General features: G+C 40.4%; 2 protein-coding genes across 4 annotated transcripts; both read left to right on the forward strand.

Moving 5' to 3' along the window:
* Positions 1-582: 582 nt before the first annotated feature.
* Positions 583-7,356, forward strand: tlr3 (toll-like receptor 3). Of its 3 annotated transcripts, none has more exons than XM_031729805.2 (5): positions 583-923; positions 1,823-2,290; positions 4,149-4,343; positions 4,502-6,354; positions 6,727-7,356. In XM_031729805.2, the coding sequence occupies exons 2-5, from the start codon at positions 1,832-1,834 to the stop codon at positions 6,956-6,958; spliced, it is 2,739 nt and encodes a 912-aa protein (XP_031585665.1). In that variant the 5' UTR covers positions 583-923; positions 1,823-1,831; the 3' UTR covers positions 6,959-7,356. The 3 variants fall into 3 exon arrangements, with proteins under 3 accessions (XP_031585665.1, XP_039469803.1, XP_039469804.1); XM_039613869.1 differs by having other exon boundaries at positions 583-900; XM_039613870.1 differs by lacking the exon at positions 583-923 and adding an exon at positions 974-1,150.
* Positions 7,357-8,795: 1,439 nt separating this feature from the next.
* Positions 8,796-14,900, forward strand: LOC116312391 (cytochrome P450 4V2). The gene is made up of 11 exons (XM_031729807.2): positions 8,796-9,094; positions 9,190-9,302; positions 9,891-9,976; positions 10,161-10,351; positions 10,893-10,962; positions 11,049-11,175; positions 11,271-11,444; positions 11,646-11,748; positions 13,088-13,222; positions 13,436-13,615; positions 13,717-14,900. Exons 1-11 carry the CDS (start codon positions 8,902-8,904, stop codon positions 13,893-13,895), a joined length of 1,551 nt encoding a protein of 516 aa, XP_031585667.1. The 5' UTR covers positions 8,796-8,901; the 3' UTR covers positions 13,896-14,900.
* The last annotated feature ends 9,600 nt before the right edge of the window (positions 14,901-24,500 follow it).

Here is a 24,500-nt window from a genome sequence, read left to right on the forward strand (position 1 = left end):
TTATCAGGGTAAGGGAAACCATATCCCACAGGTGTGTGGTTCACTTGCTATAACAAGTGCTTAGCTATGAGATGCTACTCCTCTTAAAAGAGAAACAGCAGTTTTTTTGGATAGTAAAAACCTCATATTTATTTTGGTCCTGTCACTCTAATAAGTGTGCGTACCACATGTGAACTTTGGGCTACCTAAATGACATCTGGCTAGTTTCATATCCTAAAAAAACCTAACAACAAACAAAATAAATAAATAAATATAATGTAAAGTAACAAAATTATTCTTTTAATAACTTATAACATAATAACTATAATTAATTAATAATTTAAAGGATGCCTAAAAGATAAAAAAGAGAAATAACTACAAATGTCTGTTGTTTGAAAGTACCTGCACATATTTACTACACTTTTCCTACACAGCAGTGTATTTGCTCAGGCGCATCTCAGTCGCTGTTTAACTCACCGCAGATGTTAAATATGTTTGAAGAAACAGTTCCCGATTTAATTTATGAAACCACCGACAAACGTTTCAGAAGGCACGAACATAATAGACGCCGGCTGGGTGTAATCTGACTCAACCTGTTTACACCACGCCTTCCTGAATCCTGTCTACGGTCTACACGCAAGTCCAAAAAAATATGTTCGGAAACTAGAGACGTTAAATCACCCGAAGTGTCTCTGGAGTGTAGGATATGATGCATATAAATTTTATGCAAACTTAATATCTCAATACTGTGGCTATCCGCCTGCGTAAAATGGTTAGGTCTCCAGTGGATCCCCACCACCGAAGAAGAAGCGAAACCAGAGTTTCGTTTCCTCATAAGCGCTGCTGTGGCTGTGTGCATTCAGCGATAGAAGCTGTGCAGCTGCAAGAGGGGATCTTCTATCTGGACTCTGACTGTCGAAGGTATTGTGCAATGTCCACATCTGGTAAGGAATCTTTATGGACTGCATTCAAAATATTAGTGTGCTTGTAACGTCAGCGTGGCAGCGCTGTAGTCCCCCGGTAATTACGAGGCCGGATATTTTTGAAAGCTTTTAAAGTTACAGAACTGCGCAAAGGGCTGGATCCACCTCTCATCTCTTTATATTTTGATAGGAAATACGAAAAAGTTGCCGCGACTTATTGAAACATGAACGGAAATACAGTGTAAAAGGTAAAAACAACGAGCTTGACAGTGAATATTTGGTATGATCACCTTTACTTTAAACAAAGCCTGAGCTCTCTTAGGCAGCTTTCTTCTAATATCTTTAGGTAGTCTTCAGGAAAAGTTATCCAGGCTTCTTGGAGGACGTTCAGAGCTCTTCTTTGGATGTTTCTGCCTTTTGTTCTGTTCTCTGTCGAGATGATCCCACACTGTTTCAGTAATATCGAGGTCTGGGCTCAGTGAAGGCCAATCCATGACTCATGATCTTTTATTGTTTATTTTTCTATTCAGGCTTATCTAGCCTGTACTGCACGCAAAGTCTAGCGAACTACTGCCCAACAATGTTTGGCTCCTTGGAAGCAAACTATAAAGAAATGAGGGATGGTCCAAGACTTTTGCACAACAGTGTTTACTAGTTCTACAGTGTAATGTCAGAATTTAAATCATTGGTACATTGTTTTTGTAATTTTCCCAGTATAGCAAATATTATATTTTTATTTAAACAAATTGTGTAGAGTTATAATTGCTATTAATATGGACGAAATTTAAAAAAAATGAATAAGTAAGAAAAACATGTCTCAGTTCCACTCAGCTCCACAGAGGGCTTCTCAGCCTTTTCTTTAGTCTTAGCATCCCAGCAACAAATTTCAATGCAAATCCACCCTTCTCTCTTCTTTAAAGTTCTTTGAAATGATGTGCGCCCATCATGCCCGTCTCCTGTCATGGATCCTCGTCACGTGTTGTGTTTTGACGGGACCGTACCATTGCGATGCCTCTGAGAAGAAGACCTCCTGCTATGTGGAAGACGGCCGAGCTGACTGCAGTCGCCTCCGCCTCAGTGCGATCCCTTCAGACCTTCCCAGGAACATCACCAGCCTGGATGTGTCCCACAACATACTGAGAGGGATTACCCCGCCGTCACTAAGCCCGTACCCTGGCCTCCTGCACCTCGACGCCGGTTACAACAGCATCACCAAGGTGGACGCGGGTTTGTGCCAAACACTGCCTCTGCTGCAGACGTTGAACCTGGAACACAATCAGGTGCATTTGCTGAAGACTGGAGATATGAGCCACTGCACCAGACTGACATCGTTGAACTTGGCTAGTAATAGACTAAAGCTGCAGGGAGAACCCTTCTCGTCACTGCAGGTATGGATATGTCGGATCACTTAGATGGCTAATTATCGTTTGACTCAATTATATTTCAAGGCCAAAAATTGTACATTTGCTCTCGATTATTAATATGACAGCTCTGTTTCAGTTTGTTTTCTTTTTATCACTCAAATCATCGGTGATCAGTGTTTTGGGGATTTAGGTTATACAGCCTGCTGCCCAAAGCTTGCTGCCATTTGTTTAATATTTACAGATGTGTTGGTATCCAAACAAACTAAATTTGGGGTAAAGAGTATGTGTGTGTGAGGAAATATGGAGCTTCCTACTTCCTCTGAGAGAGATATTGAAGCAGGTTTGGCATATAGCATGGAAAGGTCAAGTGTATTAATTTCAGTTCGATTTTCCCAACTTCCCATGATTAGCAGGAAGTGAAAGTTCCTGCGTTTTTTTTCCAGTCTTATTTGATGGTCTTCTTATATACACATATATACATCAACTTTTTCTAAACTAACTGTTACAGCAGTTGTCAGCTGCTGTTTCATCACAGATTCTGTCTTCCAATCATCTTTTAGGCTGGGATGCATTTGTTGCTTAGCACATTTCTTCCAAGCCACATATTTCATATGCGTGACTCACCCCCACCACAATAAACTCTGACAGTCTTTTTCCACTTGCTTCAGCCAGTCTTCATTGTAGCCTTATTTCCTTTTTTTAATGGTTGTTTCCATTAAATTACAAAATCTGCACCACTTATATCTTTGTGGTGACTTGTAGTTTTCTCGGTTTTGCATGCATCTGCAACAAAAGACGGGCACATGGTAACCTGCACTTGATGTTTCCTGGTTTCTTCACAGCCACTAGATAAAAAAAGCCAGACTTTTTGACAAAAAAGCATCCGTCCTGCATTGTTAACTTTGGGAAACAAGAGCCAGTGAAAAATGTGGGACGCTTTCTTTATGAATGGAACGATGGTGGTGTTGGGGGGGTTATCCCCCCGTACATTGCAGTCAGTCCCTAGAGAGTGGGAAACCTGATCAGCCTATGAGAGTGCTGCAGATATTCTCATGCATTAATGCTAACCCACACTTCTGTGCAAAAATTTGCACAATGGCAGAAGAACCCTTTGGAGTTTCTCTGCCATTCTTTAATTTGTACTTAATGGAAATAAAGGCAAATAAGAACAGTTAAAACCTAATAACTATGGACTTTCCTGCAAAAGTAATACACATGAGTAACGTAAATTCCACCTACCATCAAAATTAAAATAAAATAAAACAATCATAACAATAATTTAAAAAAAGAGCCGAGAAGTTTAATATGAAATGGATGGATGGTGCATATGTGAGCTGTCTTTGTAGAGAGATGGAGCAAACTATCCTGTGACCTGAGAGAAGTGCTGCTTATGAAGTTATGTCTGACATATGCTGTGGATCAATTGTTTGCCTCTTGTGCACAGCATTTATTTTATTTTTATTTTTTTTTAGAAAGAGGGGCAATACATATTAATGAACATTTTAATAAATGTAAATATGCCAGATTATAGCCTTGGGCTAATTTCCATCTGCAGACCCTCTGGCAGGTTGGTGTTAAACACAAGTTAGTAAAAACATACAGAGACACTATTTACAGGTCATGTAACAGAGACAAAAACAGTCATCACATTATACTAGAACAAACAAATGACAAGAAGAGTGGACACAGAGGACAGCATAGATAACAATAACGGAAACACATCAATTATATTGCACAAACCCCAGTATTGCATATGCCCTGACTGTCGTGATATTGCGTTCACCCATTGCACTAACAGTTGTTTCCCTTTTAGTACAGTTGTTTCCCTTTTAGTCATTAAATAACCCTTCTTCTTGTCTCCCTCTTCTTTAATAATCCACAGAACCTAACCTTTCTAGATGTTTCCAAAAACAAACTGCAGTCACCCAAGCTCGGCTCTCAGCCTCAGCTGCCCAGCCTGGTGAACTTCAGCCTGGCATTCAATGAGTTCACCACTCTGAAGAAAGATGACTTTTCATTTCTTGACCATTCATCCTCTCTGCAAGTCCTCAACCTGTCATCTGTGCCTTTAAAAACAGTAAGAAACTTGTTTAATCCAGAAATGGGAAATGAAATTCCGTCAAAATCGGAACTGGCAGTAGAAAGTAGCGTTACTGTAGCATGTTGATTTCGGTTGTCTGTTTTGTTTCCGTTTTCCGTCTCACTAAAAAAATCTCTGTGATTGTTTGTTTGCAGTTGGAGCCCGGCTGCTTTCAGGCCATTTCAGGCCTGCGCACTTTAATCATGGATGGAGGCAACTTGGGAACTCTGATGGTTTCCAAACTGTGCTCAGAGTTGTCTGGAACAGCCATTGATGCTCTCTCTCTTCGAAAAATGAGTCTGGTCATGGTCACAAACAAAACCTTTATGGGACTGCAGAAGACAAATCTAACCTTCTTGGATCTGTCCAGTAATGCCATGGGTCAAATTGAAGAAGGCTCATTTCAGTGGCTATCTAATCTTCAGACTCTAAATTTGTCGCACAATAACATCAAGCACCTGACCAACAGGACATTTCAGGGGCTCAGTAGATTGAAAAAACTGGCACTTACAGAAGCACTGGTGAAAGGTCGTACCTCTTCCCCAGTTATCGATGATTTTGCTTTCCAGCCATTAGGCATGCTAGAGAGTCTGATGTTACAGAGGACTGCAATCAGGGAAATCGGAGAGCACACCTTTGCAGGCTTGAAAAGTCTTAAAAAACTTGACATAAGCTGGATTAACTGTCCGTCACTCCGAAACATCACCAACAAGACCTTAGCGTCTCTTGCAGATTCACCAGTCAGATGGCTAAATCTCATAAATACAAATATAGCGCAGATCAATCCCGGAAGCTTCTCTGCTTTGAGAAACCTCACCGTTCTTCTTTTAGATTACAACCATATCAAGCAAACTTTGACAGGCAGAGAATTTGAAGGCCTAGATCAGGTTCAGGAGATTCACATGAGCAATAACTTCCAGTCAATTGACCTAAGCTCCAGTTCCTTTGTTAATGTGCCCAACCTTAGAGTCCTGACTTTGGGGAGAAGTCTTAAAGCTTTAGCCCTAAACCTAGATCACTCTCCATTCAAACCCCTGACCAACCTCTCTGTCTTGGATCTCAGCAACAACAATGTTGCTAACATCAAAGACAATCTGCTAGAGGGGCTTGCAAACCTAAAGGTGTTGAAACTCCAGCACAACAACTTGGCCCGACTGTGGAAGAGTGCCAACCTTGGTGGGCCGGTGTTGTTTCTCAAAGATGCGCAGAGGTTGGAATCCTTACAGATGGATTATAATGGACTGGATGAGATCCCACTGAAGGCTTTGAAAGGTTTGACTCACCTCAGGGAGCTAAGCCTTAGCAACAATCTCATAAACAGTCTCAAGGACTCTGTTTTCGATGACCTGAAGTCACTGCAGGTATTACGTTTTGAGAAGAACTCGATCACAAGCGTGAGACCTGAAGTGTTTCGTACTCCCATGAGCAACCTCACCCAGCTTATCATGGGCAGAAATCCATTCGACTGCACGTGCGAGAGCATCCTGTGGTTCGTGACGTGGTTGAATACCACAAATACGACGAGTGTGCCAAATGTCAGGGACGAGTATGTGTGCAACACTCCACGAGCTTACTTTAACCACTCCATCATGGATTTCGACCCCCTTTCTTGCAAAGACATGACCCCATTTCAGACTCTTTACATAGTGAGCAGCACAGCCGTCATCATGCTAATTGTAACCGCACTCACGGTGCGGTTTCATGGCTGGAGGATCCACTTTTACTGGAACATAATGATCAATCGCACATTAGGATTCAGTGATGCCAAAGTTGACGAAGGCAGAGAATATGAGTACGACGCTTATGTCATACGTGCGGAGGAAGACTCCAGTTGGGTGGAGAGGAGGTTGGTCCCTTTAGAGAATGAAAAGTGCCAGTTTTGTTTAGAGGATCGAGATTCAGTCGCTGGCATGTCACAGGTGGAATCCATTGTGACAAATATGAAAAAGTCCAGAAAAATCATGTTTGTCGTCACCGAAAGTCTCCTCAAAGATCCCTGGTGTAGACGGTAAATCAAACATACACTAGATTATGCTTTATTGTGATTTTATGTATCAGGTGAAAGCTAAGTAAAAGAAAGAAAATGGTCACGTGCAAGTCAGTTTTATCAAATTGTCCTTCCTTTGATTTAAAATCAGTACACTTACTCTTTTCATATAGTGTTTTTAAGGCAATAGTAGTTCATTTCAAGCAATATGTAGAACTTGTCCCTATTCACCTGTAAATTTAAGCTCTCCGAATTGCTTGTTTTTTACATATTCACACACTAACTCTATAACTTTGAGATCAAGCAGTCATTTATTTATTGCAAAAGTTGCAAAATTATCTTAGTCAGATAATATTGTTTAATAGAACAATGTCTTCTCTTTCTTGTCATCAGATTTAAAGTCTATCATGCGCTTCAGCAAGTCATCGAAGAAAGCAGGGACTCAGTCATCCTGGTCTTTCTTCAGGATGTGCACGACCACAAGTTGTTTCACTCACTCTTCCTCCGCAGAGGAATGTTACGTCCACGTTGCATTCTGGACTGGCCTGTCCATAAGGAAAGGATAGCAGCATTTCACCAGAAGCTTCTCATTGCGCTCGGCTTGACTAATCGGCTGAAGGACTGACTGTTTATCTTTGATAATCATGACAGATATCATTCTTACTTCCTTCAACAATAAAGACAGGATTTGACGACCTCAAGTGTATTCTAAATGATGAATTTCACAACTCAGTGTATATCAGTAATGATGTATACAGGCAGAGACCGCCTTCACTTAACTTTAATGCACACCCAGTGATTTTATTCTACAAGCAGCTTAAAATATGACAGAAATCATTCCGTTTGGAAAAGAACCTCAGGGGTTCTTAGTAGGCTTTAAAGGGTAAAAGAATTAACATTAGCTAGTGTTTGTATGTTCCTTCCAATTTCTGATTGTGTTGCCTTTTGTATAAACATTGCACTATATTACAAGAGTTGTATTTTTGCATAATAAATGCAATAAAACGATATAAATATTTTAAATAAAATATTAAATGTTTTATTAATAATATGAAAATCGTGGGATTCACACATTTATTGCTTGCTCATTTGTTACATGCTTCTTATTTATTGTTGTTTCCAGTCTAGTCCTATTTTATATTGTTTGCTATTGTAGAGGGTAATATTGAAAAACAAACAAAAAAGAAGAAGTTGACATCTGACATCTAGTGGCTAAAGCTCAGTATTACAGTTTGTACTAAGGAGTCAAAAGCAAGCCACGACGTTCTAATTTGCAGTATATTTCCAGCGACTCAGGCACTGTCTTTACCTAGTTTTTTGTTTTTTGTTTTTTGTTTTTTTTTTGTTATTTTTACCAGCAGAAATGTTTTACCGTAAAAACTACCAAAATAATTTTTACTTTATTATCAGTCAATATTTAAATAGCATGCTTATTTTCCAACAAATTCTTTTTCAAAACATTCCTAAGGCTGAACAAATTGTCTTAAGGATGTTAGTTTCTAAAAGTGATTTTTAAAAAAGCACAGACAGACATTTTTACAGTCTTTGTAGACTCCAGTGTCTGGAAATTGCTGAAAAACTAATCACAAACCCAGAGGTTCAGTCTTTCTTGGGAGGATTTATCTAAGAATTCATCACTTAGACACATGATATCCTTAAAAGATTCAGAGAAGTCTCTGCATGAGTCAAGGCCACCACTAAATTAGCACAATCTCCAGTTTAAATGGACTGAGGCAAAGTTAAAAACTCTCCTGTCATAAACTTTTTAGTCCGGATTTTCAAATCCTTTTTGGAAACCTCGGGCACCACATTGTCAAAACAGAGACTTTCCTTCTTGTTATCAGCTCACAGTTCAAAAGCCAGCATCCGGGAAGATATGAGTGCTTATTAATGCTGATGGGCAGGATACATTGTTCATCTATTACGTTAGCATAACATTAAGGAGAATGTCAGACCACATATTTTAAAGCAGGGCTCTCTAGTAAAGGAGTGTGGGTGCTTACAGTAGCTGTGTGGCCTGGGCAGCAGAAATCCTGGATCAAACAGGAATGAGATATTACAGGCTCACTCCTTCCATTGCTAAAGGTAATTAGCGTTCAAAGCTGAAGAGCTATGATCACATAAAAAAACAAAACCTAAGGCAATCACAGATAAGACTGTCACTTATTAACCAGGCAGGTAGGACAAGAACTGTTAATGTGGATAAATACACGGAGATAATAAATCGGACAAAGTTCTTGATCACGCAGTAAATAATTAACACGGGTCATGTAATTCGTGCCTGCAGAGAGCACGTTTTTCATATTTTAAAATGTACGTTTACCTGTTGCATTTATCCCATGCTATAAATGTCAGTTTAATAAACTTTCTATAAGTCCCCTACACATCCTCATCTCCTCCTGGGCAATAGATGGCAATGTAAGACCGGGGGTCCCCTTTACCCACTACAGGACAGTAGAGGAGAGGAGGAGTAAAAGGCAGGGCAAAAACATGTCACAGAGCTTTTAAGGACAGCCTGGCACTGACATTTCAGCACACACAGGCTGAGCACACACACAGGCACGAAAAATGGCAGTTTTAATTGGCAGTTACAGCACAACTTTACTCGGAGTTAGCATCTTTGTTGCTTTTCTGACCTACTTAACCTACAAGCTGCTGAGCGATTACCTGCACAAATGGTTTGAGATGAAGCCGATCCCTGAGCTGGGAACCACTTACCCCTTCATTGGGAATGCTCTGCAGTTCAAAAACAATGCGGGCGGTAAGGAAGCAAGATCATTTAAAGTACTCAAAGTGATGAAGCACATTGAGTTTCTCATGATTTTTGTACCCAACATCTTTATTTTTCTCTTTAAGACTTCTTTCGTCAGATTCAGGATTTTACCTGGGAGTTCCGAGATAAACCGCTGTTTAAACTCTGGGTCGGGCCGGTCCCCTTTGTGGTTCTGTATCATGCTGAGACGGTTGAGGTAAGCTGACTGACACCTATCCAAAATACAGAGTGGATGCAGCACGTCTTATACTGTAAATATGCCTGTGATGAGTAAGCCCATGGATAATTTCCATCCCCGTTCAGTGATGCGGAGCAGGTAAACAAACCACACATGCCACTGAAGTGGAAGCTGCACTGTCGTTACAGATGGATTGGATGAGATCCCGTTGAAGTCTTTGAGATCAGCTAAGCAGTCTGTGATGAATTCTTAGGATGTTTTTGCACTTTTATATAGTGCAGGATACAGAATTCCTGCCACCACTCAAACATTAAACTGAAGCCAGTTCTCTCCTCTTAGCACAAATTCCTCATGTTCCTTAAAGAGGTTTCAATCTGTCCCACCTAAACTGTATGTGAAACTTGTTTTCATCATACATCTAGATAAGATAATGGACGAAGGTGGATGCTTGCAGGGTCAGTCTGAGTGAATCATTTCTTTCACCCTGTGACGACAGGGACTGTTGGAACATAGCATGCTCGATTGTGCACGAAAGATTTCTTTAAGTAAACAACTTTTTGCCTCAAATATTACTCATGACATGTTTCTGTCTCCTTTTTCTTTAAGCCGGTTCTGGCTAACAGCATTCACATGGAGAAAGCTTTTGCATACAAGTTTCTGCATCCTTGGCTGGGAACTGGTCTGCTTACTAGGTATAACTGTGGCATAGCAAACATCCCATCTGTCCATCAGGAAAGATCAAAAGATTTAGATAGTTCATATATATTAAAACTTGAGCTAAGACTATGCACAAAACAAAAAGAAGCTCCTATCTACAGTATTATTATTGCAAATGAAATAATATAAAGTGCATAACGCCTTCTTATCTTTGATCAGCACTGGGACCAAGTGGCGTCAGCGGAGGAAGATGCTGACGCCCACCTTTCACTTCTCCATCCTGGAGGACTTCTTGGAAGTGATGAACGAGCAGGCCGAGATTCTGGTGGAGAAGTTGGAACGGCATGCAGGGAAGGGTCCATTCAACTGCTTCAGTCTCATCACCCTCTGTGCTCTCGACATTATCTGCGGTAAGCAGAACGTGCAAATCTGGGACAACTTAAAGGAAAACCCTGCGTTAAGGTGATACGCATCCAGAAAGGAGCAGATTCAGCATGGCATGGTTTCTCCTTCCAAAATATATTCTCTCATTAGAATTGGTAATGGTAGGGATTAGCAGTGAGACCATTCATCCACTCATGCAGTCTAATTGGGTTGAAATGATGAGTGGGTCTCGGTCGCATTATTTGAGGCCTTATGCATCATGTCATTCTGGAAGAGACGAGTCCAGTCATCAAATGATGACGATGATCTCCCAGAACCACTCTAGATTAATTTGTCTATAAAAGGTGGAAGGCGAATCCAATCCAGTGAAATATTTGCAACGGCATAACAAAGATACCTGATCCCTTTACTGTAAGGTCTAAAACTGTAAAGGTTTTTCCTTTAATTTGTCAACCCTTTAAGTTGGATAAACTTTTGACCCTTTTTGTGCTTAACAAATGCAGGTATATAAAATAAATAATTAGAAAAAGGGTGTTTTATATTTATATACCCTTAATTTCTTGACAGAAACTGCAATGGGAAAGAAAATTTATGCACAGAGTAACTCTGACTCGGAGTATGTTAGGAGCGTGTACAGGTGAGTTACTGCTTTTATCATTCTAATGCAAATTATAGTAGAAGATGAAAAATGATCTAATCTGCTGTCTTTGTCTTTATTCTCAGAATGAGCGACATTGTCAGTCGCAGACAGCGGTCACCTTGGTTATGGCCTGACTTCATTTACACTTACTTTAGTGAAGGCCGCGACCACGACAAAACACTCAAGGTCCTCCATTCCTTTACATACAAAGTGAGTAACGGACTCGGTCGCTTTTCCACGATCATGCAGAAATCATGAAATTGTTCAGAGAAAGCATCTCTTCTTCTCTTCCCATTTATTTTCAGGTGATCCATGAAAGAGCTGAGAACATGTCCTGCAACGAGTCAGACAGCGAAAACGACCAAGGCAAGAGGAAACGACGGGCATTTCTGGACATGCTCCTGAGCACCACCTATGAAGACGGCAGCAAGATGAGCCATGAGGACATTCAGGAGGAAGTGGACACTTTTATGTTTCGGGTTGGTGGTTAAGCAATAAAAAGGAATACTTAAGGCTGCGCTTATTAATACATTTATATTACCCAAAAAAACTGCACTTTGTGCCAAGAAAGGATTTACTTTCTGAGATAATGATGTGAGACTCTTCTGGCAGAGTAATCCACATGTCCTGTTTCAATAAAGGGTCTTTTAAAAAGTCTCTAATTAACTCTTTATTTGCAGGGCCATGATACTACAGCCGCCGCTATGAATTGGGCTCTCCACCTGCTGGGCTCGCACCCTGAGGTGCACAAGAAAGTTCAACAAGAGCTACAGGAGGTGTTCGGTAATAATAACAGGCTCTACCGCTTTAATGGTGTTGTTTTGTTCCTGCCTGAGGGCTTTTTGACTCATCTTTGTTCAAACTCATTTGTTCTTTGTAATGCACGGGGAGCTTTTTCAGGGATAAGAGCTGTGAACATCCCTGCCAGAATACACAGAAAAAAGTGCAGCATAATAACTGTCTTTACCGATGGCCTTGTAACCATAGGCAACCAGGCTAATTTGTCCACAAGTAGAGAAGGATAAGTTTGCCATATGGTCATCACTTATATTTCCAATGTAAACCCTATGCTACAGTCACAGCTGGGGAAGCAGTGATTGGAGACCGTGGCATGACTTTTGTAGCCGTGTGGAGTGAATTTATAATCTTTTTGTCTTTGAAATGGTTGCTTTGAAGACGGGGACCAGGGTCCGTTGCCGTCTTCAGATCGACTGTGGTGCATTAAGATGGTGATAAAACAGCCATAACACGGAGTCAGTCTGCTATCAGTCTGATTGTGATTGAATGGGGGCAAGTTAGCAATAACTTTCAATCTGTTTATGATAGTACAGCAATTTACTGCAGTGAATCGACCAAATGTCCGTACACAGAAATTAACATTTCTGACATCAACCACTTATATTCAGATTACAGACAGAACTGCATAGATCTAAAAAAGAATTTAAAAATTCCGATTTAACTACCAGCATAGATGCAGCTTTTTATATAGGACTATAACAAGAACATAAACAGCTGGTATCCAGTTGAGTCAAATCACAGATTGCAAAGAGATGCATCCCAGATGAGTTGCACTGACTGATCCAGATTGATTGCAATGTCCTCATGATCTGCCTGCATTTATAAATTCGGCCGCAAACGTCTGCAAACCTTCACCAGCCCATATGGGCTGATTTGGATCACGATTATTTGGAGACAGGTCGACTCCCACCACGCGACCTGTGCAATTAGTTGGAATTAAAAGCAGTTGTTCTGAGATAGCTGGCCACTGCAAGTACGTGCAGTCGGTTGCTAAAAGTGCATAAAGTTACCAAAATCCTTGTAGCCCCACCCTATTTGCAAAGAGGTTACTGTCCTATTTTTACCCTGTTGTGTCTGAGCTATTAGATTACCTTACCACACCTAGTTAAATAATTAATTTGTTATGTTAATGATTGTTGATTTATAGTCACAAGGTTGATAACAATTATTGCTCTATAGAGAGTTACAGATCTTGAGTGCTGTCCTATTTACAGGTAATTTTTAGGATGTCTTAGATACTGTGCTGTTGCACTTTTACCTACTGAGGCAGGTTAAGTATCAGCGTATCTCTAATCTGTGCTGTGGTGCTGTTTAATGTTCAAAGGTACATCTTCCCGGCCCACCAGCACCGACGACCTGAAGAAGCTCAAGTACCTGGAGTGTGTGATCAAGGAGGCTCTGAGGCTGTTTCCCTCTGTGCCTTTCTTTGCTCGTAGCCTCGGTGAAGACTGCTATATCAGTGAGTTAAAGATTAGATCGTTGGCACCTGAAACAAATGGCTCATTGATCCCAAACACCCGAGGGCGCTGATACCTCTTCACAAAAAGGGAAGCCAGTCTTCCTCTGTTGTCCTGGCCATGTAACAGATGCATCTGAGTAATCGGTTTTGCCTGTTTTTGGTGTCATGAGTACTTATCTCAGCTGAAGTTTAGTTTTTTCTTCGTACTCTTAGATGGTTTCAAGGTTCCTAAAGGTGCAAACGCAATCATAATCACCTACTCTCTTCACCGTGATCCACGGTACTTCCCCGAGCCCGAAGAGTTCAGGCCTGAGCGTTTTCTGCCGGAGAATTCGGTGGGTAGGCCCGCCTATGCATACGTCCCCTTCTCAGCTGGACTCCGCAACTGTATAGGTAAGGACTTTTAAATTTATAGTCTCCATATGCGCTCCGTTGTGTGAGGTTTCCAAATAGGTGCGTCACGTCTTCGTTTGTTTTATTGTCATTTTCTTTAGGCCAGCGTTTCGCACTCATGGAAGAAAAGGTGGTGTTGGCGGCTATTTTGCGGAACTTCACAGTCGAAGCCTGTCAGAAACGCGAAGACCTCCGCCCGGTTGGAGAGCTCATCCTACGACCAGAGAAAGGCATCGTGATCAAATTAGAAAAGAAGACGCCTCAAACGTCATCAAACTAACACCTGATCCAGCATCCTGGGGAATTTTCCCTGCATGGTTTTTATCTAATGACACATAACAAAGTGACATTTTTAAAAAAAATATTGTAGTAATTTTAGAAAATTCCTATTTTCATAATGATAAATATTCATAAATACAGATGATAAAGCAATCCTGAAATGCTGTTTGCTGTGTTGCGTGTTATGTGTGGACACAGCACTGGTCCATCTTTGAGCTGAATGATTCACAGGTCAGTGTGAGGAGGCTTAAAAAATCCTTGAAAGCAAAATATAAAGAAATGAGGAAAACTCAAGAGTTTTCCAAACTACTATTTCTTTAAGATTTACAGTATAGATTTACACCATATTGTGAGTTACATTAATAAAAATGAACCGACGATTTCAAAACACGTGACTGATTAATAACTCGTGGAAAATGAGATAAACAACTACTTAACTGGAGTCAGTCACAGATAATTATTTTCTGGGTTACACCCGTTTTACCAAAAAAATGAAAGCATTCATCTTGATTCCCAGCTGGGATAGGCTCCAGCCGCCCTGCACCCTGAATTGGATAAGTGCAGGAGAATGGACGGATGGATGATTCACATCCACTATGCACTCTGCAAGAGTTTATACCCATGTATGAAACATTTCTGTTATTTTGTATGTGGCTGTGTAACGCAGATAAATAGTATGGAGGATTAAAAATGTAACTTTTTAAATGTACATGCATATATATATATGTATATATATTTTGTAGTATCAGCTTGTAATGAAGTCCTGAATCACACCTTAAGATATTAATAACACTTCCAGCACAAACAAGATCTGTCTTTTGACTGTGCAGTGTTTCTAGTGCTATAGTAATTTTCAACCTTTAGCCATTGTGTTTTCTGTGGAACGACCCCCCCTTTTAAAAAAGAAATAGTTGCTGTCTTTATGTGTAGCTTTCCTTTTCTTTACTTACAGAAAACCTACTATTCAGTAAAAATATTCTCTAATAAAAAGTGTTGCTTAAACTGTGTTTTTCTGGGATCATTTCAAAGAGTCATTTGGACTTATGAGAGATGCACAGATGAACCGGTCAATTTCCACATCATCCATCAGCTCACAAGCCACATTTGTGCAGCCAAGTCTGTAGCCTCGAGTCAAGCTGAGGCTGTAGACTGCATGGAAACGGCCGACACAGCCACCGTCATGTAAGCGTGGGGTGAATCTGACTGTGGAACTGAGATATTCTGCTTCATCATAGTTGTGCTCAATCACAAGGCTGGCCTGCTCCAAAGTATACCCTTATGTATTGTTCTTGTGGACACTGATGTGAACCGTAAATGTACAAAATGAAGATCATATTGAATTCATAACGAGTCCATAAACCAGATCAGGAAAGTGTTTACTGTGGTCAAAGAGAAAGTTAGCCTTGGGTCATTTTCTTATAGACTACTATAAAACTAGACGATTCCCCCCCCTCCTGTTGGTTACTCGTCAGGTTTAAGGTACTTCTGGGCTAAATCCATCTTTTGTATACCGTCTTTGGTCCTGTTATTCCAGCTCTGAACACATATTTCTAAAAACTTGTCCTTAAAACTTTTTCCTAAAACTTCTAAAACTCTCCTCGGTGTACTTTCAAGACCAAAACTCACTAAATCAGAATTGAGGTCAAAAAGGCTCCTTTGTAAGAACAGGTAATCACAGCATGATACAGTTACAAATGACCCCATTCATTATGTCATCGAATGATTTAGCAGGTGCGCCTCCAAGGGTCATTGCCTAACACCCAAATGACTTGACTGATGATGAATAGCATCCTCTTTCCCAATGCTATTTTTTGAATTATTGAGCACGTCTCTAATCAATGAGCAGAGCTGAGGTGCCCGAGCTTTAAATGAAGCAGGAAGAGTTCATTTATCTGAGGATCTCTAATAAATGGCTGAGATAGAGGAGCTTTATGTGGGGCTCGAGTATAGGCGGATTATAAGAGATGACTTTTCAGGACACCTTTATAACAATAACACATACATTTACTCAAACTGAGCTCATAATACGCAATAAATTTAAGTATCAAAACACTGTAATAAAACTATAAATTGAAAAGTATGTGATACATCATCTTACAATGTGATGCTGTTGAAGTTTGAAACCACATTGGTTGTAAAGACTGTCAAGATCAATTTACTCTCACTGCAGCCTCAAGCAACTGTTCACTTTATTAGACATTTCTGCACAAAACAAAGTAATGTTGGTATGACAGAAGACCTGCAAAAGCTGCAGAGGACTGACCCCATTAATCTGCTAAAGTAACCTCATCGCGTACACCCTGGCTGCTTTTATTTTACAGCACTGCAGTTACATAATAATTTCAACAGCATTTTAGATTCTCACTGTAAAATCTTTGTGGCTTTTTCTCCGTGAACAACGTTTTTTTTTCCCTGCTCTGCAGACGTAATACTAACTCGGAGTAAGCCAAAGTTTAAATGTCTCTAAAGTGTGCAAAGGCAGGTTTGCCGAAGAGGGGCAACAGACAGTTCAAAGTACATGTGCAGTTGCTAAAACAGCACAGGTTCATAACTGGGCCGTGCACGGGGTTGCAAGATGAATTTGAGTGGTTGTGAGAGTCACAAGACATACAGAAACAAAATATGGCTAATTTGTAGGGTTTTTTCTGAGTTTTTGTCAGTCTTTTAAATATTGTTTCAGTTTGAGTTGCTGGTTAAACTGCAGACAGCTCACAGACAGAAAGGCCAGGAGTTTTGTTTTGGTAATACTGAGGTTAGAAGTCTGACAGCACCCTCCCACGCAACACTGAAAAGGCTCTTGGAGCGAATTACAGTTGCTTTGAATTCTTTAAACAAAAAACACAAACCCCAGTGTGCAGTCAAACCTTCATGTCCTTAACTTTGAAATACATTCATGTTACCATAACCTCAGTTAAAATACAGCAGGTCGTGACCTCTTTAAAGGACTCCTGACATTGCTACATTTTGAGAAGCAACTGGAAAAAAACCCTCTCTTCAGTTTCTGACCTTACAATGGTGTTGATATACTAAACACTATTTTTTTAAAAATCTGATTTTAATTTTGTGAACCTCTGAACATTTTTGCCTCTTTCTTATTGTTGAATCATGAACTCTGACCTGAATTGAGGCAAGTGAGGCCTGTGGTCCTCCTTGCTGAATCATCTGTTGGAGCTGGAACCACAGACATTCCTGGGAAGGTTCACCATAGCTCCAAGTTTTCGCCATTCGTGGGTAAAGACTTTAGAAGAGGCTCTGTAACCCTTTCCAGACTGATAAATGTCAGTGACTAATGCGTTGCTTTCTGAGATCTTCTAGCCTACTTCACTTTGTCAGACAGTTTCTATTTAAGTGATTCCTGATTCAGCAGGTGTGGTAGCAAAAATTAATAGTGGAAATTAGTTTAATGATCTGAAACAAGTAAGTGTGACAAATATGCTGAAAAAAATCAGGAAGGTGGCAAATGCAAAAAGCCCCCGAAAAAAACAAACAAACAAACAAAAAAAACCATGATCCATCAGATGCAATGAAAAACTCTGTGAACTAACAATAAAAACAACATAAAAGACTCCTATCACATTTCAATGTCAGCAAGCTTTATCCGAGATGTGCGTGTGCCTCATGGGGCTCTCTGACGAAATGAAATGAAACCAGAGGAGAAATGTGAAGACAGTTTTTTTTTCTCCCGTTTTGCTTTAAAATTCAGGTTTTGCTGAACGTGTTATGAAATCCTGCTACTTGACAGAGAAACACATCTGTACTGTACTCCGAGATCAGAGAGACCACACTGCTCATGAATACTGTGCAGTTCAAACTAACGCCCAGAGAGTGGCAGTAGTGTATGGTTTTTCTAGAGTGCAAAACAAAGACAAGGAGGAGTTGGCTCTGTGTGTGTGTGTGTGTGTGTGTGTGTGTGTGTGTGTGTGTGTGTGTGTGTGTGTGTGTCTCAGAGAGAGAGAGAGAGAGAGCAACACACACAGCAGACTATATCTACATTTTTTTCTGTATCACTGCCCAGCAGCTTCATGTCGATGTGACTGACAGCTGTCTTCAGCACGTGTGCAGCCTGTGAGTTTCAGATCCTCTGCATCTTTGTATTTGAATGACACGTTATAAATGTATGCAATGTTCCTTTCAAAATCCTTAATTAACACCACGTGTCCAATCTTAGCAACAGCCAACAGCGAAAGCCAGATGCATAAAGAAAATGCAGAAAAATAAATCAAAATTCCGAATCATATTTAAATGAAAAACTCGAATGACACTGATTTACATATGACAAGATCAATCTGTGTGTGAGACGAGCAGTGTGTCCCCCAAAGCTGCCAAATGGCTGCTGTGTTTGCAAATGGCACAAAGCATCGTAATCTCTCAGCAGTCTCTCGTCTCCTTGATGTGGCAGACCTGAACTGACCTGCTTAAAACTCCTCTTAATCCTCTGGATTTTCTCAAGTTTAGAGTATAGCAATACAGAGTGACCTGCTGTCCAAATAAGGTTTCGTTTTTCCACTTCCTATGACTCACAATATGCAGTCACAGTAATAACATGAACAAACAGGCACTCTAGCAGGCTTAGATCACATATGTTTGCCAGGTGGTGCATCGCTGGTTAGGCTTCTGCTTCATTTGTGCCAGCTCCCTCATTTTGTCATGTTCTGTGATCCTTATAAGGTATCGTTTCGCACAGAACAAACAGCCAGAAATGAAATTTAAAGGTAAAATAGAGATTTAAAGGATCAAGCTTACAGCATTATACTTCCATCAAGAGACCAAAGGCGTATTAAGTGCAGCTGAAAAAAGTTCCAACATGTGCATGTTTCATTTTATTTTTTCACTCTTCTATTATTTTATTTCTTGATCGGAAATTCCTCACCCTTTGAAAAATGATTAATTCTTTTCTACTACAAACCTAACTTGACCTCACAGGAAAAAACTGGATTGGATCTGAGTGCCACAGACTGTAAATGAAAAAGTAATACAAGGGCAGTTTTAGAAAAATGACAAAACTTAGAATGATGCTAGTGTAGTCTGAAAGAAAATCTGAACTAACCAGTTACCACTAATAAGGGTATTAAAAGCCATATCACTGAACTTTGAAAGGAAAATAGAAACAGTTAATGTGCATAATCTGACACTGGCAATGCATAAAAGATAAAATTTAAATATCTGAATTCTTGGTGATGTTATGCACCTGATCTACTGAAGCACAGACTGCTGGTTATACACAATGAATCCTTGTATTATTATGATTTTAAGTGCTTTCTTGTATGCTACCAATAAATCATTCATATGAGCCTAGACTACAAATTTAACCTTCAAGTATTTAATGCTAATTAAAGGACCCATTAAAATCAATGGAGTACTGTTTAGTGAAGCTTCACTCACTCCAGCACCAGTGTTGGGTTCCAAGGTTGTGGGGCTATAAAGCTGTTTGTATCTGATCTTAAATGTTGCAGATATTCACTATACTAACTGTGTAAATGGAACATTTGCATCATTGCAAAATCTGACTGAGAAACAGGCCACTATATACCCATACCACACTGTCAAACAAAAGGTGGGTTGGCTAAGACAATGTTTTTTTGTTGTCGATTTTGGCTTTGTTGGGTAACCCACATATTTAGCTTGCACTATATTGCTAAAAGTATTCGCTCTTCTATCTGCACACTCAGTGGCTTGGATGCAGCTGCTCAGCCATTCCATGAAGCTCTCTACGCACTGTTCTTGACTCTGCGGAAAGTTGTCAGCATCTGCCCACTATGCACCTCAGCATCCGCCGACCCCACTCTGTGATTTTATGTGGCCTACCACTTCATGGGTAAGGTGCTGACGATCCCAATTGCTTCCACTTTGTTATAAAATCACTAACAGCTGTCTGTGGAATATTTAGCAGCGACAAAATTTCACAACTTGCATTTGCTGCATAGGAGGCGTCCTGTCACAGTACCAGTGCTCCTGAGAGCAAATAATTCTTTCACAAATGTATGTAGAAACAGTCAGTGTTGATGTGGGGGAGTAGTCGCTCTACTCTGAGACAGAGAAGCTAATTTCTGCCACTTTTATCTGCAGTTCTTTCAGTCACTATCCAGAGTAGAGGAGTTTAAGTATTTGCCAGTTGAGAACCATGGCCTCTGACTTGGAGGTGCTAATTCTCATTCCCACTGCTTCACACTCAGCTGCTCATCTGTTGATGAAGAGATGAGCAGCACACAAACACACCAAGAGAACCACATCATCTGCAAATCTATGAATCAAATCTTTGACAAAGAACAGCCCAGGTGGAGACCAGCATCCACCATTGTGCCAAAAATACAGCTAAAAACAAACCACAAGCAGCACAAACATTTGCCTCATGCTATGTTCAGGGCATGCTAATGTGTGACAATGATGATGAGTACTTACTTTAATTTAGGATCTATAGCAAACATTAACTGATTAAATGGAGGAGTGGACAGTTTCTCCCTTTTTATCTGTTTGTTGGGCGCAAAGGTAACAGCTTTTTCAAGTCAATTTTCCAGCTGACTGTTGGACAGTCACGACAGCACTTCGCTCCTTGTAGGGGCATTGCTCACTCTGAGCCTTACAATGCCGAAGCACCAGCTCTGTTTTTTCATGTGTGGTACGTCCAGGGCACGAGTCAGCCGTCTTCGGTAGATCTGGTGCATCTCCAACGTTCTGATAACTTTAAATCATGGGAGTTCCCCTTCCAAATCATGACACTGATGATGATTACTTACTTTAATTTAGGATCTATGGCAAACATTAACTGATGAAATAATTGCATTTCTTAAAACTGCATTGGAAGAATCGGATTGTTTTGACTGGGGTCTTCTGAGACCCTACAACATTTTTATTTTTTAAGAAAAAGCACTAAACAAAACAGAAATGTGACACGACATCACTGGGAACAAACTGATTGAAGTTATTTCCATCTTTCATGTAGTAGTCCAGAGTTATTAAACTAAGGGTTCATGTCACTAGTTAAAGCAATCTACTATATTGAGTTGCTTTGCTGTTATCCCCAACCCTGCTCAGGACAATAGAAAAAGTTATAGTTAGGATGGTGAAGTATTTACATCTGCAATATCTTGCAGATCTCGCTGGCACACAAAGTCTGACCAGTGATGATGAGGACAGGATGTGACAGCATCCCTAGATCTGACCGACATGACACACTGCCGTTTCTATTGGTTGCTTTCAGTCACTCTTCCATACGCACACATGCCTGCACAAATGCACACATACACCAAACCAGCACTTTCTTCTCAATCATCCTTGATTCCGCCTGTTTTCACATCAAACGAATGCCCGCATTAGATAGTAAGTAATAATAAGCAATAAGGATTGTGTTGTCCAGCGTGGAAGGATGCAGGGGGACGTGAAGGGAGAAAAAGCTGAAAAGGAATCAAGCGAAATCTGATTGATGGGAAAGCAAATAAGATGTCAGACTGAGTAAAAGCGACAGATTGGCTGTCTAGAAGAAGGACAAACTAAAAATGGGGATCAGTGAGAAGCAATGATCAGGCAGCTCAGAAAATATACCAAAACTATCAGCCAAGGATATCAGTGTCGCAACACAGAAGGCATTCTTCCATGTTAAAATAAACCCCAGTGCTCGCTAACTCACCGTTCCCACAGAAATGTGAGGGGTGGGTAGCCACCAACTTTGAGGTGCACCGGTGCACAATGCTCAAGGCACCACGGCCACGCATTCTTCACTTCCTTTGAAGTACACCAGTACTTAATCTCGCCGCTAAATTGTTTGAAATGTGGGTCATGGCTCCAATTTTACTACAGTGGGGGTAAGACTTAAAAGCCATCCACAGCTCAGTATATCAGTCCCTTTTGTACCTTGACTCCAAAATAATCTCTCTATATTCATTTCTCATTAATCACAAGAGTTTCTGGACATGCTTCTGATTAAGTTTCAATTATAGGAAGCTCAGGGTAAACAAAGGTGTTGGATTGGGGTCAAAACAATTTGCAGAAACTGCTGATGAGAAGTCCAAAGAAGGATTAGACGTAAATGAATGTTTGAACAACTGAATGTTAACTATCTAGACTTTTACTTGTTCTTCTTCCTCTCATTCTGCATATCCGTGTGTTAGACTATGCTTTTGAAAGCGGTGACTTTCTATAAACTGACTTGGTGATTATTGTTATTATTATTTAAGCTTGCTGAGTTTTTATTATTCATCAAGAATTAATCCTTTGCACTCCACAGCTTTCCCCCCACAGCACATATTCTCTCACATGATCTGACAACGCTCCAAAGAACTTCATGCCAGGAATGTTTGGTTTTGTCAGGCTTCAAATCTCCCTACAAATAGTGAGTGGGGTTGAGATCAGGTGGCTGTGGAGGAAATTCTATAACCGCTTTGGCCTTCAAGTAGTTCTTGCAAAGCTTTGAAGTGTGCTTGGAGTTTGTTTTCCTACCAACAGTGCAGTATGTCTCTGAAAAATGAAGTGCTATTTCACCACGGCCAGTGTGGAGCTAATTCAGCAAAGGTAACCAACACCAGTGAAGCTAAAACTCCCCCCAGACCTGAATATTCCCCCCGCCATGTTTCACTGTCGTTTTGATACGCTGAGGTATCATTCTTAGTTATGTTCATCCCCTCTCATTCGCCCTTCTTCTTATGTTACTGCCAGAATTCCTTATTCCTTCCCAATAACTAGACTGGGACCTTTTCCCCGGCCATCCACTGTGAAATGTATTTGTTGAGGCCAGTTCATGGTTTTCACAGCCGTGTGAGGTGACTTTGAATGTAGATTCCATTTTCAACCTTGCTGCAGGTCTGCTGCAGTAGATCTGTTGCATTGTTCCTCTCATTTAACAAAGAAAAACACAAAACATCCACAGGGCTCCTGTGGATGTTTTTTTGGAAGTCTGACCAAGAAATTATAGCAGCTCGTTACAGATACAGAGAGGTGTGCCAGGTGCTAAGAAATAGCCCACAACTGTATTTTGTTGACACCCTATCTCAAGCACAGTGGTTGATATTTAAAAGTCAAAGTTGCTTGGCACCACTTTAATTACAACTCTTTAACAAATGAATAACAAAGATGTGGATTAAGGCCAAATTTCCTCAGTCCTCTATGTGTTCTTGGTGACCGTGCAGTCAGCCTGCTTGGAGTGTAATTGCACAAAGAGAAAGCAAAGTAACCCCTTAGAGTTCCTTGCAGAGATGTAAATATGAAAGCATGAATTGACCTTTAGCCCACCCTAAGCATTTGGCTTTGTTTTCCTTCAAGTAGTGCGACATTACTTCCACTCTGAGATCACGACTGGATTCTTGATGTATTATACAGCAAATTCTGTACTTGTGTATTTCTCTTATGGTGGAAAGGAACGTTTGTGTTCAAGAATTGCTTTATTCTACCATTTATTCTACTAATACTATTTATTCCACTTCTAACAATAAAGAGGAAGTTACTCAGCTCGTGAAGCACTGTTTCTCATGTAGCTCTGTTTATAGTCAAGCCCTTTGCTTTGTTATTTGAGAGACTGTCTTGAGATTATTCTTTGTGTGTTCTTTCTGAGTTTTAATTTGAGTCTTTATCCTGATACTCAGTTAATACAAGAAGGGATCCAACTCTACTTTTGACCTTTTTGTAAAACAATGCTATTGTGTATATATGCAGGTGTAATTGTTGGCTATTGAAATAAAGTTTGTTCGATTTACATTAGTTCATTAGGTCAGACACACCCACACACAAGTGAAACTCTGTTGTATTAAGGTGCTGGAACACAAAGACAGAGAACTGCTTCAGTGCCATCACTGTTAAACACGTGCTAAGCAGATTTTTCATATATAAAAAGATGATCACGGCTGTGTTGAAAATGTTACAACAAAAGCTCAGTTGTGCTATTATCGGTCAAGCCATCAATGTGGCTCAAGCTGAACGCAGAAGAGGATGAACACTGATAAGTGACCTCTCTGCAGGTTCTCTCTAATGCAGTGGAAAAGAAAAGAGAGGTTTTTTTTACACCTTATCAAGTTCTCCGAGACTGGTTTCGTCACGAGCTCCTGAGGTTTGTCCAGTGGGACAGACGCACACACAAAAAAAGGAGGAACGAATGCCATGAAGTGCAAGCAGAATGGATGGCGTGGCATCGAAAATTGCTCCACACCAAAGTGCGATTACCATTTTCAGAGTGAAGGAGTGTGCGGAGAAGCAAAGTGGCATAATTATTAGCAGAGCCCAAAATGCACAAGAGGACCGAGGCTAAAGCGTCACAAAGGTTAAAGCAGGACTTAATCCTTATCGGCTTCAGCTCCATATATGCTGAAGACTTTTAGTGACCATTCAACTATCAACTGCCCCCCTCTCTTCAACACACTCTTGTCCAAAATGTAAACACATTCTCCAAAGATGGAAATTAAAAATTTAGCTTCAGGGTCCTTTTTAACCAGTGGCTTTGTTTCCTTGCTAAGCAATTTGTTTTCCTTTCATTAAAGCTCGAATTAGAATAACTGCTCTCACGCTTGACTTCTTGTCCTCCAGCTCCTTCACTGTCTGTTGAGCTTTCTTATTTGTGGCCTGTGCTGGAAAAAAATATTCGGCTCCATTTGAACATCGAGAAATTACACCAGTATAATTTGAT

Source organism: Oreochromis aureus, linkage group 6 (assembly GCF_013358895.1).
Source record: "Oreochromis aureus strain Israel breed Guangdong linkage group 6, ZZ_aureus, whole genome shotgun sequence".
In the NCBI taxonomy this organism is placed as follows: domain Eukaryota; kingdom Metazoa; phylum Chordata; class Actinopteri; order Cichliformes; family Cichlidae; genus Oreochromis; species Oreochromis aureus.